At 52.4% G+C, this 17,036-nt stretch overlaps 2 protein-coding genes across 7 annotated transcripts in view; both read left to right on the top strand.

Moving 5' to 3' along the window:
* Nucleotides 1-395: 395 nt before the first annotated feature.
* Nucleotides 396-6,552, top strand: LOC126579523 (uncharacterized). Of its 4 annotated transcripts, none has more exons than XM_050242890.1 (4): nucleotides 396-705; nucleotides 3,525-3,654; nucleotides 3,735-3,959; nucleotides 4,099-6,552. In XM_050242890.1, the coding sequence occupies exons 2-4, from the start codon at nucleotides 3,550-3,552 to the stop codon at nucleotides 5,692-5,694; spliced, it is 1,926 nt and encodes a 641-aa protein (XP_050098847.1). In that variant the 5' UTR covers nucleotides 396-705; nucleotides 3,525-3,549; the 3' UTR covers nucleotides 5,695-6,552. The 4 variants fall into 4 exon arrangements, with proteins under 4 accessions (XP_050098847.1, XP_050098848.1, XP_050098849.1 ...); XM_050242891.1 differs by having other exon boundaries at nucleotides 3,529-3,654; XM_050242892.1 differs by having other exon boundaries at nucleotides 3,532-3,654.
* Nucleotides 6,553-11,116: 4,564 nt separating this feature from the next.
* Nucleotides 11,117-17,036, top strand: part of LOC126579529 (cyclic AMP response element-binding protein B) — a 15,714-nt gene continuing 9,794 nt past the window's right edge. For 2 of the 3 annotated variants that reach the window (XM_050242907.1, XM_050242908.1), the window contains exons 1-3: nucleotides 11,117-11,271; nucleotides 11,330-11,464; nucleotides 12,097-12,279. The gene's annotated coding sequence lies outside the window, so the exon portion shown is untranslated. The remainder of the gene's footprint in view (nucleotides 11,272-11,329; nucleotides 11,465-12,096; nucleotides 12,280-17,036) is intronic. The other variant, XM_050242906.1, reaches the window with a different exon arrangement.

The raw sequence follows: 17,036 nt of genomic DNA on the forward strand, positions 1-17,036 counted from the left end.
ACATTTACTCAACATTTCAACATTCAACACAGAATGGTGCGGCCCGCGGAGTGAGAGAGAGAGAGAGAGAGACAGAGAGAGAGACAGAGATCGCACAATCGGTAAGCCAATCGTTAGCCTACGCTGCGGATCCGTTTGATGCCGTAAGGATAGAGGGACGCGAGAGAGGGAATACAATGTGTGGTCGCATGTGTACTAGGGGAAGGGTGGAGGACTTAGTAGCAGTCGTCGCAGTGGTCTTGTTGCCGCTCGCGACGAGATTTACACACAGAGCCGCCCTCTTTGTGTAGAGTTGCGGTGCCTCGACGCGCTGCACTAATGGAGTGAACCCCCTTTAGAGCTCGGTACGTTCCCGGCAATCTCTCCGGCAATCTTGTGGTGCCAGTCTTGATCGCGCCGCACGCGTGGACGCAGCGGGTTTTGTGAACGCTCGAGCGCGCTGCTGCTGAACACCACCTGTACCTAGCGAGTCTCTCTTTCACGGTCCTACGTCTGTGGGTGTGCTGGACCGGGCGATTGTGGATTTTTACTCGCGTGTAGCAGGATACCAACGATCGTTACCCGAAGCCAGGCCAAAAAAAAAAAAAAAATAGCGAGAAAGTGTGTACGAGTGTCGTCGCAAGTGGTTGTGGTGTGGCTCGTGTTTGGAGAGTCCGCTAGCCCAGGTTACTGGCATTCGGATTGCAGCAGGCATCAGCTGGCCAGGTTAGTTCCCGCCTCCCCGCCAGCATATCCATCAAACACCATTCCGGTCGCACAATCAACTCTCTGCTCCTGCCACACTGGTTCATCGGGTTGCCCCGGGACTCATGGTTAGTCTCAGTCCGGGACCGTATCCTGTCCGACGTCTCGAACAGCTGTTCCTCTCGCGCGAGCTTACATCCATCCCATCGGACAGAGCGACTTGGCGAGCGTGTCCCCAGGTTTTGGGGGGGGGGGGGGGGCTGGCACACAGCCACCTGTATCCTGCCGGCCAACCGGACCAGCAGTCGGGACCCTATCCGAACACACACACGCGGACGTATTATTAATGCAGCAACGAGCGATTTAATTGTGATCAACTGTCTAGCCACCCCCAACACCCCCCCCCCCCCCTATCACCCTACCCTATACTGCTCTGCCTTGCCCTGCCAACCCACAGATTCCCTTTCCTTGTATATCCTACAAAAACCTGTCTCCGGATGCGGGCCGCGAGTCCCGGAGTCTGTGGCCCCAAAACAGGGGTGCGCGCGCGCGTGTGTGTGCGTTGTGTGGAAGCTGTTCGCGCTAGGAACGAGCAGACCGAGGTGAACATGGAGCTGCAGCCACCTACCCGCCGCGTGCCGCCATAGTGTTGCTACTGCAGCATTGCTCACCTTACACACCCCCGCACACCACCCGTTCGGAAACCGGTTGTGGTTGTGGTTCAGACGGCAAACGACGACGACGACGACGACGACAACAACAACAACAGGCGGAGATCGCGTTAAACCCCCCCACGCACGCGACCACCAGGACTGCGAGGTGGCAGCACCACGGCGACGGCTGCTAGCCAGCCAGCTTGACCACGAATTTCATCCTCGCAGACGACGACGACGACGTCAGCCGGAGCGAATATGGATCGCTAACACACAAGACAGAGAGAGAGAGAGAGAGAGAGACAGAGAGAGAGAGAGCGGCTGATCGACGTACACGAGCCGCGCAGCAGGAATCAACTTATCAGCTAAAAGTCCTCTCAACCCCTTCGACTCGTGCTACATACAGTACCGACTCCAGCTCCTGGAACCTGGTGTATTGTGACACACACAGTGTGTTCACATTTGTGTCCCGATACGTTGACTCTAGACCAAACAATAACAACCCCACCCCACTCTCTCTCGATCGTTCCTTTTGGTACGTTGCTAGAACGCCTCGCCTTTGACACTGCTGCAACTACGCAGCAGCACCATCACAGGCTTTCGCCTTGTTTGCATCCGCAATCCATCCACCCAGCCCACACATCCAATCCAGTTTCCCTTGCTGCAAGTCACGAGCTTGCTTAGCTCCTGTTTCATCCCGGCACGCGATCCCGGTTGCTCAAAATGTCGGTGGTGCTCCATCTTTCGGTTGGAGCACGATTCGCCCGGAAGCGCCCGGAAGAGAATTCACTCTAGCGATGTACCTAGGAAGTGCGATTCTAGTGCTGCGCCGATGCACAGATGGATTTGCTGCGGGGTGAGATGGTTGGTTCAATCACACCGGACCAAGAACTTGTTTCACAGGCCCGGGACGGAGGTAGATTCGGTTCATTTCCTTCGGAGCTTGCGGTTACAGTTACGACTGCTCTGTCTCCTACATCGAACACCCCTTCCGTCTCACACCTCCCCACCATCCCCATCCTGTAGCACCACGGATCAACAACAGCAAGGCTAATGGCAGCGGCCATCATAATATGCAAAGCTCTCGGTGGCTGAAACGAGTGCTTTCCATCTGCTAGCGCTTTTTCTCTAGTGCGCCCACCACGAAGGTGTAGGTGATACCACTTGTAGCAACTAGAATTAGTCGACCAGCACTAATGGAGAAGGGGAGGGTGGGGGGGGGGGGACTAGATATCCGAGATCTGCTCGGCTCGAATCGAAGGCGATGAAACTTGTTTTAGCGCGCGTGAGCTCGGCGGAGCTTGGAATTTAGCGAAACCCAGCTGCTAGCGGCCTGGCCTAGGCACAACCCCTTCGCCAACCCCCGCCCTCCTTAAATGTCCCATCTTTTCCACCATCCTATGGCCGGTTATCCGACGATAAATGGAGGCGATTTGCTTGCTTGCGTGCGAAAGAGAAGGAGATATGGATGCTGGGTGTATGTGTGTGTGTGTGTGTGTGTGTATGTGTGGCAGAGGGAGAGCGAGTTGGAGCGAAAGACACAGCAGAGCAGTAGACATGATGCTGCCGCCTCAGGTGTGATCCACCTTCGCCTTCTCAATGGATTAACCCATGTTTCTTACCGCTTGCTAGTCGCCCCTCGCCCCCCCACCTTCCGACCGTTCGTCCTGACCGGTCCGGTTCAGTCCGGTCCAGCACCAGCCGCAAGCTGAAGAACTTGCGTAGAATGAATATGCAAATAGCTTTCAGGTTCGTGTTCGGCAAATTCCGCGGCCAGTCACCATCGCACGCCGTTTTTGTCCGTTTGCACAGGTCGTGTTCGATGTTTGGGAGGTGTGGTGTGCGGGGTTGTGCGACGACGACGATAAAGACGGTGACGAGATGACGACCACGACCAGTTGAAGAGTGGTGTTGATTATGGTGATGATGAACGCGCCATAATAATAAGCGTGGGGACACCTGCGTCTGTGTGTTCGCGGCTCGCGAGCAAGTAGTGGAAAGCCCGTTAGAAAGGGAAGAGGACCAGCCAGCCAGCCAGCCAGCCAGCCAGCCAGCGTTGTGGTCGTCGGCAAACAGCGTTCGCGAACGCTCATTATCCATAAAAAGAAAAAAAATCTCATTTTCCAGCACACAGAAATTGAGAGACTGAACCAGTGACGCGTGCATTTGTCTTGTTTTCCATCGTAGATAGGCCGCCGCCGCCGCCACCACTATGGTACCCGTTCGAATCGTCCACTGGCAGGAGGCGGTGTTACTTGTGCTGGGTCTGTACACGCTCGCTGCCATCCCCGGTAGCATCGGCAACCGGGAGCACAAGGTAGGCGAGATACTGTTGCTTTTGGTGTTGCGAGGGTCACATTTAGCTAACTTTCCGTGCTGTTCCTGCGCACGCAACAGGTGCACAACATCGTGCTGTACCCGGACAAGCAGTCCTGGTGTACGACGCGCAACATTACACAGGTGATAACGGAGCCGGGCTGCAAACAGGTGACGATCGACAACAATGTGTGCGTTGGCGCTTGCTTCAGTTACTCGATCCCGCACACCGAACCGTCGGATCCCGGTGAGATCATCGGACCGTACTGCGACTCCTGTCAACCATCCGAAGTGTCCTACCGAGCGGTAAGCTGCCTTCTTTCTTTCTTTCTCATTTTCTTTCTCTCTCTCTCTCTCTCTCTCTCTCTCTCTCTCTCTCTCTCTCTGTGTTTCTCTCTTATGCCACTCTCAAAGCGGTGATTTTGTTTCGTTTTTGGATCGTCAGGTGAAGATGGATTGCTCGGAGCATCCGACAATGAAGACACCTTACCTCGAAAAGCACATCCAGCTCATTCACAACTGCTCGTGTACGGCGTGCGAGGAGCAATCGGCTGCCACCGGTGTCGGCAGCCACCGTCAGGAGCAGTCGCTGCCATTGGCTACATCTTTGACCCACCAGCAACAGCAGCAGGAGCATCACCACCACCAGGTCAAGTCACCGTTGGACGCTTCCGCCAGTGCTAGTGCCGCCGGCAGTGATATGATTCAGGACGATATACCGGAGATTCTCGAGGTGGTGCACTACAACGAGAACGACACGGAACCGATCCGCCACACGCCGGTGCACGAGCTCCAGACGCACACCGGCGGTACCAGCTACCTACAGCAGCAGCAACTCAACCACTACGAGCATAACAGCCACACGGACAACGTGAAGAAGCTGCTGCACCAGAAGATCACGAAGCTGCTGCGGTCGATTGAGGTCACGAACTCGGCGACCGACCGGGAGGAGCTGGTCGAGATGATACGGCTGATCAAAGGTACGAGCGATCGGAACTGGGACGAGCTGGTCGAGAGTTTGCAGTCGGAGAACGCGATCCTCGACTTTAACCGATTGCGCACGGAGCTGGTGGAGGGCAGCGAGGACGATGAGGTGACGCAGGCGGCGAGGAAGAGCGCTTCGCCGGTGATACCAGTGGTGGTCGCTTCCGCGCGCCAACCAGTACCACCACCAGTCAGTGCTGATGAGACCGATCTGCTAACGATCAACCGGGTGCCGCACCAACAGCAGGAGGATGAAGAAGAGACCGTTGAAGAGCAGGAGGAGAAAGAGCAGGAGGATCAAGAGGTGGAGATGGGTGAGAAGGTTAAGGAAGAAGCGAAGGAGTACCGGCAAGGTCATGGTGACGATTCGTTAGCAAAGGAACACGCCGGCCCAACATCTAGTGGCGATCACCGGCGATTGATGCAGCATCAGCACAGTGCGGTGCGTGGCCACACCGGGCAGACACCGGGCAGTGACAACCATCATCATCATCATCATCATCACCACCACCAGCAGCAGCATCGTCAGCATGTGGTCGGGGAGCGGGTCGATGCTCACCATCATCTGGGCTGGGGACCGCACGGTGCCCTCGTGATACGGGCCAACGAGGAAGATCTGGAGGAACACCGGAGCATCCAGAATGGGCACGAGATACAGGAGAAGATCAACATACACGCCCACGAGCTGAAACCGAACCATGCCGGCATGGTGGTGTCGTACGATCATCGGTCGGCGCGCGATGGCACCGGCACTGGCCGGCCTGACCCCACGAAGCACGACGATCTCGCTCATGGTTCGCACGTGAAGCATAGTTCGGGACAGGAGCAGCAGCAGCACCACCACCATCATCCCAATCTCCATCAGCACCACCATCACTCGCAACGTCATGGCCAGCGAGCTGAAAGCGAACACAGACCCGTGCTGGGAGCCTTGGGCAGTGGCCAGAATTACCAGAAGCCCCACGGGCAGCACCAGCACACCCAACACCAGCCTGGCTCGCACCCTGGATCGCATGGGCCTGCTACCGGCGGAGTGGCGGACGTTGATAGCCAGTGAACGCAACGGTGTTTGTTGGGGTCGCTGTGGGATGCAGATGCGCTGTGTACGAGATTTGTTAGTAATATACACAAAATTGCATGTGTAGGTGTTGGCAAAGAATAACTCCACACAGGTTTCGGAACACCAAGTCAACGCAACAATCAACACATCGGCAGCGTGGCGGCCGGAAAATGGAGGTGAAGCGGAAACGGACTCGGTCCCTATCTTTTTCTTAGTTTCGCATACTTAAGCTCCTCTAGTCGTTTAGATATTCTTCAAACAATTTCGGCATTTCGGAACACTAATACGAGTAATTTTTCTGGCAGGAATAAAATGAGAACAGACAGACAAGTGGCAGTGAGAGCAGACGCAGGCGATAGAACCACGGAGAAAAGGATCGCGCTAGCAGGAGACACACCGTGCAGTCGGCGAGGAAATCGTCGTGTACTCTAGCGTATCGTTTGTTTGAGTTTGAGACGAACCATGTATACCATACAATTCGGAAGCGCATATATTTATATTGCGGGGGTGGGGCCATCGCATTGCAAAGCAGCGTTTACCGTGCCCTGTATAACTCACAGCACTACTGCTTGCAAGCTTAGAGCGTCCACGGGAGGCGGAAACCGAAACAATTAGCAATGTAAGCGTATCCCTGATAAGTTTGTTCCATGTTTTTTTTTTATCTATTGATGTTTCTCTTGGGTTATTATTACTGTACCATGTAAACCATGATTGCCCTTTTTAGCGTCGGTCGTCGGCAGGGGCTCCCGCACACTTGGTGATAGAGGAGTAGTGGTTGACGGCAGGGCAGGGGCGGTCAAAATTCCTGTTAATTCGATCGAATCGTAATAAAAGGTACAATATTCTTAAAGAAGATTTCATGTTGCCGTTTACAGGGCTTTTACGCATGTGTTGGTGCCATTTTCGACACACTTTTGCGATGGCGTGTGTGCCATCCTGCCGTATCCTGGTGCCCTGTAGCGTCCCCGACCCGCCTAAGATATTTCGGATCAACATAAAGCACGCAAAAGCCTAATTTCATTTTCACCGATCCAACACACTCGGCCTCGCAAAACACATCACAAAACACTACACTTCGCGCAACACTTTTCTTCTCTGCTTCTGCCTGCCCGACGAGCAGGATTGATGCCAGGATGCTGCTGAAAAAAGGCAACATGAATGATCAGATATGATCATCAAAATATGTTTCAATTTCGTACCGTTTTTCGTTGGCGCATACCCTCAAACGATGTCCACGGGTTGAGATGATCCGTTAATCCTCATCGGTTCTGTAACTACACCGCTCGGCCAGCACGTTCTGCTCGGCCAGTGCGTGATCGATCGTCGAAAAGTATTGGGAATGGCTCAGGTCTAGTTAATTAGCGGGGTGAGGTATCATTTTTACATTTTTCACAACATTTTTAAAGTCGGTGCCTCTCGTACCGTAAAAACTACTGAACCGATTGATTTGAAATTTTTAACACATAATCTGTACACTTTTTGCCAGGTAGCCTCGTAGAGATTTTGAGAAAATTGTTGATACTTTTTTTAAAACAAATATTTAAAAATCGTGGTTTTACGCAAAATCGCAAAAAGCATCAACTTTAAAAATCTGCCAAAAATCGAAAAATATGAAATTCAACAAAAACTCGACGGGGCTACCTAGATAAACTTATAATCTTTCAAACGAGTATCGATTTGCATTTTTCTGATGACCCATCACTCAGCTACGATGGGAACTGTTTTCGGTGCGAATCAAAAGACTTGGCCCTGAAGACATAAGCGACGAACCCGGCTTGTTCATTGTGATCACTTTTTCAACTTTAAAAATCTGGCAAAAATCGAAAAATAGGAAATTCAAACACAACTCAACGGGGCTACCTGAATAAACTTATAATCTATCAAAAGAATATCGATTTGTATGATTTCAGATGACCCATCACGCAGCTACGATCGGCACCGTAAAAAGTATCTTTTTGAAGGCATGACATGAAGACTATCTACATCTCTACCAAATTGCACAATTTTTGGATGGACAATTGAACTTTAAGTGGTTAAAAACCGAATAAATGTGCGAGAATCTTACCAATATCGTGTAGGGGGATAGTGGGAAGAGAAAGGAGTCATTAAATACCAATTACATCTCTAGTACGCCCTCCCCCTCTCCTCCAAACCCCCAAATTGCACAGTTTTTGGGATTTACAAATAACCAGTAAGTAGCTAAATAACCTAATAAATGTTTATGAAAAATAGAAATATCTTGAACGGTGGTAAAGGGAAGAAAAAGGAGTTAGTACGTACCGAATGCAGGTAAAACTGTAGACCTCGTGGAGGGGGTGAGACTGTTGGCCCCAGGGCGGGGGTCGCCCTTCCTTAATAGCTTAATTGACACTCTAAAACTGTGTTTTAATGAAAAAATAAACTTTGACGGATCATCGGGGGGCAGATCTACAGTGTTACCTCCGGCAGACAAAAATGCCCGATTTTGTATGGAATTTACTCGCCGGAACCATTCAACTATCGTACAACAAATTAGCCCGTTCCGTGCAAGTTGCTTTCGAGCAGGTTTGGAAGTTACGTTCGAGCTGACGAGCTGATTTGTTGTTTTTGACGATATTTCGAAAGGGTTCGTCCAGCGAAAGGGTTAGTTAGTTCGAAGGTTTCCTCTTTTCGTTGGTTTGAGGTCATCGTGAAATGACACCCCACACCCCTCCCCCCCCCCCCCCCATGGCCAACGTTCGTTGGTTCACCGATGATTCACCGATGGTTCGCTTCTCAAAACCCAACATTACCCTGCCTCCGGGGCCTCCGGAGAGTAGATGCGAGACTGGATAAGACGGGGTAGAGAACGCGACAGGCACACACACGGTTGCTAGCCAGCCATGCGCCTTCGTCATGGCCACCAATCGGTTAGCGCGCGAGCCGGAGCCGAGTTAAAAATAACATAAACATTACGTCATGCTACTGCTGCCGCTGGTTTTGTGGTCGCTGATCGTGGACGATCAGCGGGTGGGTCAAGCTGTGAAGGTGACGATTGTACGGATGAGTCTAGCAATGAGGGCGCGGTTTGCGCGGGACAGTGTGAATCCATCATCATCGCAATCGCCTTGTATCGTCCTGTAAGGGACGTGCCCTGGCCGCCAAGATGCTCGGGATGTGTCGATTGCTGGGGCTACGGAGCCGCACGATTTGTTTATTCCTGCGCCCCCCCCAACCCGTTGTTAATGCGCTGCGAAGTGTACTTCTGGGATGCATATTGATCACGGCGCCGGGTTCGGTCCTCTTCCGGGGATTGGCGAGCTGTATGCCGCGTTTGTCTCAATCGGCTCGCACGTTTCACGGGTGCCCGTGAGATAGAAGTGGGGCGGCCACGGGAGCGGAAACATAAACATTGCGATGCGACTACAGGCCCGGCAAGCAAGCCACGACCACGATCCTCCGCGGCCGTTATCTTGCCAGCCACCGAAGGCGAGCCCTAAGCTTCCAATCCGATCTCTCTCTCTCTCTCTCTCTCTCTCTCTCTCTCTCTCTCTTTCTCTCTCTCTCTCTCTCTCTCTTTCCACCGAGTTTTTTTGTTTGTTTGCTTGTTTGTTGATTTTGTCCTTCTCTTTGTCTCGTCCACGTCGTTTTTCCCTCGACGACTCACGCACCAACGGTTACCGAATGGGCACTTCGCTGTGGTGCTGATAACACGCGATCCGACCCTTGCCGGAGTATTGCGAGCTGTTATGCTTGCGGTCTAGCTGGGGTTGTGGTTGGATGGATCGTGCTGAAACACGTGTTTCAATCACTGGAGGTTCCGTCGTCTTTGTATCCATCGTTCATCTGGTAAACGCAAAGGTTCGGCCTAATAACTGGGAGCGCGATCACTTCGACGAATACGACCTTACAGCACTATTAGCAGTTAGCATGCTTTGCGATCTCATCATATATGTTGAAAAAAAATAGGGATCGGGATTTTATGGATCTATCATCTCAATCCTTGTTATTACATCAGCTATCATCGCTTGAATCGCCTTAAAAGTTTACAGGGAAGAGGCAATGCGTATGCGTCACCACCGATAGACATCGCGGCCAATAATTTAAGCTTGAGGTCAATTTCCATTTCGCTCAAAAATTCCTCCTCAAAGAAGCTCGTGCAGCCAGCCAGCCAGAGGGGTTTGTGCGTGGCAGCTTGTAATCGCGGGGTCCATTCCCAACAGCGACACGTTATTCATTCCAGCGCATGCGATGGAAGGGTTAATCTCTCTCTCTCTCTCTCTCTCTCTCTCTCTCTCTCTCTCTCTCTTTCTTTCTTTCTTTCTCTCTTTCTCTCTCAGGCAACGAAGGAGGTGAGCTGAAGGACGCATAATAAACAAAACGTGAATTAAAAAAAGGAAAAAATAACAACCATAAAAACCACTCGAGCTGCTGCGTGATGACGTAAGCAGAAGCAACAGCGTGAACGTGTGCTCGATGCGAAGAGGCGCGAGAGTACGCGCGCGCTATACTGCCCCATGGGCGACACATTTGGTCGCCGTCACATTGAACGACGTCAGCGCGAGGAGAAGAGGAGGAGAAGCAGGCGCCTCACCACCTCGATGACGTGATCCGCTGGCATATATGCTTTGAGGAGTCGCCTGGCCACCCGCTAGCAGTGGAACCACGTGTACCACGAGGCATTCACCTACGGCGAGTAGCGGAAGCCGAAGCAGAGCACGGGTTCGCAACATGATGATGATCATGCCAGAGAATGCACATTCCGGTGGGGGGCAGACCAAGCACACCGCCACCGACATTGTGTTGCCGGAATGAAATGACATCGGCATTGGGCAAGGCCCGTACGGCGGCCAAGCTACAGGACTCCGCGAGGTCATTGCGAAAGTGCCTGCCGAAGTAAAGATAAGCCGTTAAGTGAAGATAACGACGAGAAATATGTCGGAGACCGCGGACATCAGTGAAGCGCGTCGTCGCATCACATCGCAGGGCATTCGCGGAGCTGCTGATGCTGCTGCTGATGCTGCTGCTGACGCGGAGAAGGTCGCGGATGACGTCATCCCGTGATTACGTATACCATTCGGATTCTTCGTCATCGTCAGCAAAACACATAACGCGTCAGCCGCGTTCCCTCCGCAACACCCTCCTTGCGTGCGACCGTCGCCGGACAGCCTGGGGTATCGATTAGAAGGCCAAGGGGAGGGGAAATGGGCAGGAAGAGAGCGGGCATGTCAGCTTCCTTACCACACCAAGTGGTGTCGCTAGTGTCTTCCATCGTATTGTTGCTGTTGCTCTTTCGCCCCCATCGCGCTTCACGAAAGAATTAAGCGCCTAGAGACTTGGTGTTTCAAGTATCCGAATTTCCTAGTGGTTTCTGGAATCCTTTGCTATTAGTTACCCTTTTAGTTACCTCGGATGCCTATCGAGCTTAGCTTTCATTTGCGAGAGAGAGAGAGAGAGAGAGAGAGAAAACTGTTCGAGATTTTGACGATTCGAACAGTGTCACTCGCGAACAAAAAACTACTCGAATCGTAACCAACGTGTCGTAACGCATGGTGTCGTCCTGCTCGCACCACCGATTGAGTGTAGCTAGTCGTGCTGCTTTGTCGCTCGACGACCGTGAGTAACCCAATGACGTTCGCGAGCGTAATGTCAAAATAATTCCATCTTCCGCTAGTTTCAATTCGGAGTTCGCAAGGAAAATATGACGACCCGCCTGCGTTCGGCTATCTGCGATCGTGAACCGTCCACCGCCGTCACCTGCAGCAGCAGCAGCATCAGCAGCGGGGTCCGTCGTCGTCGTCATACCGTCGTAAGCATCATTCGCACCCTCCCTTCGCGTTTTCTCACCCTATCCCGTGTCGCTATTCTCGTCACCCCGCGGCTGGCTTTCCTCTCTGGCGTAGCTGTTCCGTAGCTTGGAGGCATCGGCAGTGCTGACCGAATGGTGAAAGGGGTAAGGGAAGCGGGCAGTGGCAATGCAGTGACAGCAGTTTGTTGTTCCGCGCTATGTGCCAGGACCACCAACAGCAACAGCAACAGCAGCTTCAGCAGCAAATAGCCACGGGGCCCGTGCGAGAAAGAGAAGGAGAGAGGCCAGCAAAATCAACAGAGAAAAAAGAAATGTTGCCGCTATTGCTGCTAGTTGTGCGGCCGCACCATCGCACGCACCGCTCCACCCCCCAACACTCCTCCCTATCGCCATCGAGCGCGAGCTCACACCTTTCCCCCATCCCATCCCCGCGCTTCCTCTGCTCATCACGGGGTGCACCAAACTCCCGCGTTTCGGCTTATCCTGCGAGCTTCACGCTCGTCCTTTTTTTGTTTTGTTGGTTTCGCTCTTTTTGCACAACAAACCCTTATCCGCTTTACTCTGTTTTCTGCTTACCCTTTCCATTTTCGGAAATCGCGCGCGCACTCTCCACATCCTGCTGCCACCACTAGTTGCCCCTCAGCAACAGCAACGTTCCGAGCACCAGCCGCAGTAGCAGCAGCAGTCGCGAGTCCCGCACCTAGGCAAAAGAAGCAGCCGAAGCCCAGAAGAGCAACGCAAAGGAAACGGAGGCAGGATACGTACACGAAGCACGAGAGGGTGGTCGAGACGACGGTGACCAGACTTCCTCCGAGGTGTGTACCCCACGGGGCCAGGTGTGCTGGTAGAGAGAAAGGCAGGGTGGGAGGGAGAGAGTTGTGTGGTTGTGACCTCCCACGGTGATGCTTGGTAGCGAGCATCCCAGGACACACAGGTCCTCCCGGAAGCGAGTCGAAGCTCCAGGACCACCAACAGCAGATCGTGTGTTTTTTTTCGTTTTTTGTCGTTATTGTGCCGTTTTTTTTTGTTTTTATTGTCATAGTGTTGTTCTAAGACGCGCGAGCGCCTGTACCTTTATCTAAACCTTCCTTTTCTTCGGACCACCCCGTTTTTTCGTTCTTCTGCTTCTGCTTTAACACAATAAGCGAGACAGACAAGGGGCAAGACGCGCAGTGTGCATGCAGTGTGGCTTTTTGCCGGAAGATGCAGTGTGTGAGACGCCCCGGATCGTCGTCATAGCCATCGTAAGCCGACGCGTTGTGGAACGCTGTGAATCGTTTAGTATCCATTCCTTCCAGCAGCAAGCACACACGGTAGCGAAGAGCGCCCGCGGTTGTTATTGGCGTGGTTTGGGTGTCCATCAGTCAGTCAGTGCGTTGTCAGCTCCGCGCGCATTAGCCCGGGTAATGGGCCAGAAGTGGTGTGCGCCTGCGCCTGCGCCAAGCTCCTAATGTGCTCAGTGTTGTTAACTCATCTGTTTGTGTGTTTCCCGGCCGTTTTGGTGGTGGAGGAGGTGCGTGTGACGCACCACGTCCACAAAACCTCTCCCAAAACAATCGAAAAGAAATCAAGTTGGATGGTTCGCGCACATCCAGGAACAGTAATTTACTCGTGTGTTGTGTTAGTGGAGAATGTCCAGTGTGTCCCCTCAAACACACCCCTCGTTCGCCGACGGAATGATAGATAATCTACCCCGTGCAGCACGGTTGATACCACCGGAAGGGGAAGGAGTGGGGATGGGGGCAGAGGCCGCAAGAGGAGGACAATTCGAAATTAGGCTCGATGGCTCCCGGCAGCCCCGGCATCAGCAAGATGGCAACGCGCGAAGTAGATCCCTCATTCTCTTCCCCGTCCTCCTCCACCCATCCACTCCTTTGGTGATAAGATAAACCAACGAAGGAGACCGCGACGACAACGTACCGGCGGTGCCAACTGCGTTCTGCAAACTTCTTCTAACAACCTACTGGGCACAGCACTGGACGGCCACTTCAATCCACACTCATACATACCACACACACACACACGCAGACGCCACCAGGCCTGAAATCAGCTTCAGCTGCAGCTCCAGCTCTATCAAAACTAAGCCTCTCTCAACAAAACCGACCAAAACCAACGTCAAATCATCGAAAGCGGTACACTAGAACCGGCGACGCTACGTCGGTGTAACACCGGAAGAGTCCACGTACCCAGCATATCCCCATCAATAATGGTGCAACCCAGGGGCTCCAGCTTGCTCTATTGGCCCGCCCCGCTGGAGAAGCTGCTCCTGGAACGTGACGAACTCGCGACGTTCGCTCCGACGTTGGGCTTGGATGCTTTGCGTTTGCATAATCATCCGCTTCGCATCGACAGACGGGGCTTCTACAACCGGCCACCGAGACCGGTCTTCATACTTGCGGGAATAGTCGGGATGGAAGCGATGGGATATACCACCCAGGGCAACCCAATCTCATGCTATGACATCAGGCGGGGCTCATGGAAGCCCGTAGAGGTCGGCTAGTCGGAATGTCGTTGAACGTCTAATCCAAGAGGAGAGGGTTCATTCTGTACATCTTCCAAGTACTAACCAGCACCTAAAATTCCCGTGCATAGGTTGGTTGCTACTGTACGGAGCAGAAGCAAATGGGATCGTTGCGCATGTCTTGGCGCGCGCGCACTCCGCTAAGCAACTGGCCGTCAGGCCGGTCAAAGGATGAGAGGCGACCGTTGACGACCTTTTTGCGATCCTCTGGTTGATCACTAGTAGATCTTGCTAGCGTAATTGTTGCAGCATTGCATTCTTTTGTTGTTATTGTACACCCATTCCAGACTGCGTCACATTCGCTAACATCCTGTCCGGTGGCGACGGGATGCTAGGCTTTGCAGAGCATATCTCTGTGTATACGTGTGAGCTGGTGAGCGTTCTTGTTTCTCTCCGTGGGGCAGGCCGATCCCCGCAGACAAATCCCATACAAATATGCCTAATTTTACATGGAATTTGTCTGCGGGGATGCCAGCATTTGTCTTTGATCCGTCTGCGGGGATGCCAGCAGCAGCAGCGTGTTACCAGTAACCGTCTCCCTGCCACATTCATGTTTTGCGTGTGACGGCTCGTCAGATCGGATTGTGTGTTGTTGCTTCGTCAGAGACACGGCTCACGGGCGTAAATATATTTATGTGTGTGAGCTACATTGATGCATTTGTCGATCGTTGTGGCCGGGTCCCCGCAGTCAAATCCCATGCCCGATTTTGTATGGGATTTCTCTGCGGGGGTGGCGTCGAAGAATGGCATGTCATGTGGAGCCTTGGCTTGTCTGCTTCGGCCTTGAGGGTGGTGTTGTGGGGTACCATCAGCAGCAGCAGCAGCTTCACCCAGCCCACCCCAAACGACGTGCGCGATGGTGGCGTTATGTGCGTGTCGATGAAGGCGAAACCCGCCCGAGTAGTGGTGCGCGCGGTGGCTGCTTACGAATGGAATGATGATGATGAAGTTGATATTGAGGATGGTGTGATGACGGTTAAACTGGCTAACTACGCAATGGATAGGACAGTTAGGTAGGTTTGTTTTGCCATTTTTCGCGCGCAATTTTGAGCCCGATCCCGTCTGATGGTCGCTGGATGATGATCGGTAACTTACCCCGTTGCCGTTGCTTACCCCTACCCACCTAACCTAGGGTGATTAGCTACAATATTTGAGACCAAGACTGAGAGTAGATCAAGAGTGAGGCAGTCGAATTCGGGAAGCACGAATTCCCTCCTGTTAAGCGTTAACAGGAGCGAGAAAATGTTCTGTGTCAGTAGGGTAGCTGACCAATGTTGGCGCCCGTAGCGCCATCCAGCGCGATGCGTTAATTGATCACTCGCGTTCACACACACACACACACACACATTTATATGCACATAAACACTTGGAAGTAAATATGTGTATATGCGCAGTCATACATTAGTACTAATTGTTTGTACGATTAAAACACTCTCTATCTATTCTGTAAACCGATCAAGGTTACATTCGGTGCTACATCCGTGGTGTACATTGAGTGCGTGTAGTTACACAGAGAGAGAGAGAGGGGGAGAGAGATAGAACAAAAGGAAGAAAAAAGGAGAGAGAGAGAGAGAGTTTTTTATGAAGTTGTCCGGGTGATTTGGGAACTTTGCTCTTTATACCAGATCCTGGCATCCTGGCTTGTTCTGCACCTTGCTTTGGAATGGATTACTTCCGATTTTCTCTGCTCTCTCTACAGAAATAATATGCACCAGTTCTGTAAGAAAAAAACAGGACGATTCTAAATATATATATGCTTTTTTCATTCTGCTTACATCTGTCTCCAAACCATCGCAGAGATAACGATGTGAGCTGTGTTTGCTATTGGCGAGAATGTTTATGTGGAGTTGGCCACCAGTTACCGCATCGAATCTCGACTCATTCATGCCCAGGCCAATTGTGGAATCTGACCACGGGAAAAAGGCGTAAAATGCACAACATATCCTATCGACAACAACAACGCAGCACCGGGGGTTGTAGAGTGCTGTTTCCAGTTAAATGGCTCCAGTTTTGTAGTCCACCAACACAAAAGCTCCCCATTTCCCGGTCTCGTTGGTGTTCGTGCAGGTGCGGTTTTGTTTTGTTTATCTCCCAAAGCTGTTTGAAGCTTCCAATCGGGACCGGAAGGAAGAAGGCAAGCAGGCAAAAGAAGGGTGCTGATTTGTTACTACACACAGTGCCCCACAGTCGAGCATCCGATCCACGGGCATTCCTGCATGGGCCCTGGGCACTGGGTCCTGAGCTTTTTCAAGGTTGTAGCGCAAGTGGTACCACTCACACGAAGCGCCTGTCCTTTGCGCGCGATTGCGCTCAGTGAGCCCCAGAGTGTCCTATGGCTACTTGCCTCCTTGCTAGTAACCGCACCCTGCTGCTGAAGGCTTCCGTGTGCATCGCGCATGGACTGGATTCGGGGGTTGAACCAAGAGAGAGAGAGAGAGAAAAAGAGAGAGAGAGAGAGAGAGAGAGAGAGAGTGAGAGAGGAGGACTATGTGTGTTGAATAGAGGAGAGGATGTTGGAGGGAGGCGGGGTTGAGTGAGAAGCGAGAGCAGTGAGTCAGCCAGGTCATTCGCTCAACTGTATGCCAAGTGTGCGGGCAAGTGACAACGGCAATGTGATGCCACTCAGCCACAAACAGCTGGAAGGAATCGCGGATCGGACCGAGGTCGCTCGCAGCACACCCCACAGCCGTACGAGCCGTGCGCATTACACTCCGCGTATATCGTGTGCAAATTCGAGCGCGAAAGGTACAGGTCCCCACACAAACAAACATACACACATACATCGCCTTCCACGGATTGGCCGGTCGCTGTCAACGAAAGCCAACCATGATTTCCCAAGGCCACTGCGACCACGGAGCGCGTGGTGTGCCCCACAGTTACCCTTAAACCCAGCCAACAGCTCGTGTAATGATGAAAGCTCCATGATTTCCTTTCCACTGTCCTCTCCTTGCGTTGTTACATTAATTGTTTTGTTTGAAAAGGGGATTTGTCGACCGCTGAACGAGGACTCGTCGCTTGAAGAGATTTGTTTTTCTTTCGCGATTCTCGATT

This window comes from Anopheles aquasalis, chromosome Y, assembly GCF_943734665.1.
Source record: "Anopheles aquasalis chromosome Y, idAnoAquaMG_Q_19, whole genome shotgun sequence".
NCBI classification, from domain to species: Eukaryota; Metazoa; Arthropoda; class Insecta; order Diptera; family Culicidae; genus Anopheles; species Anopheles aquasalis.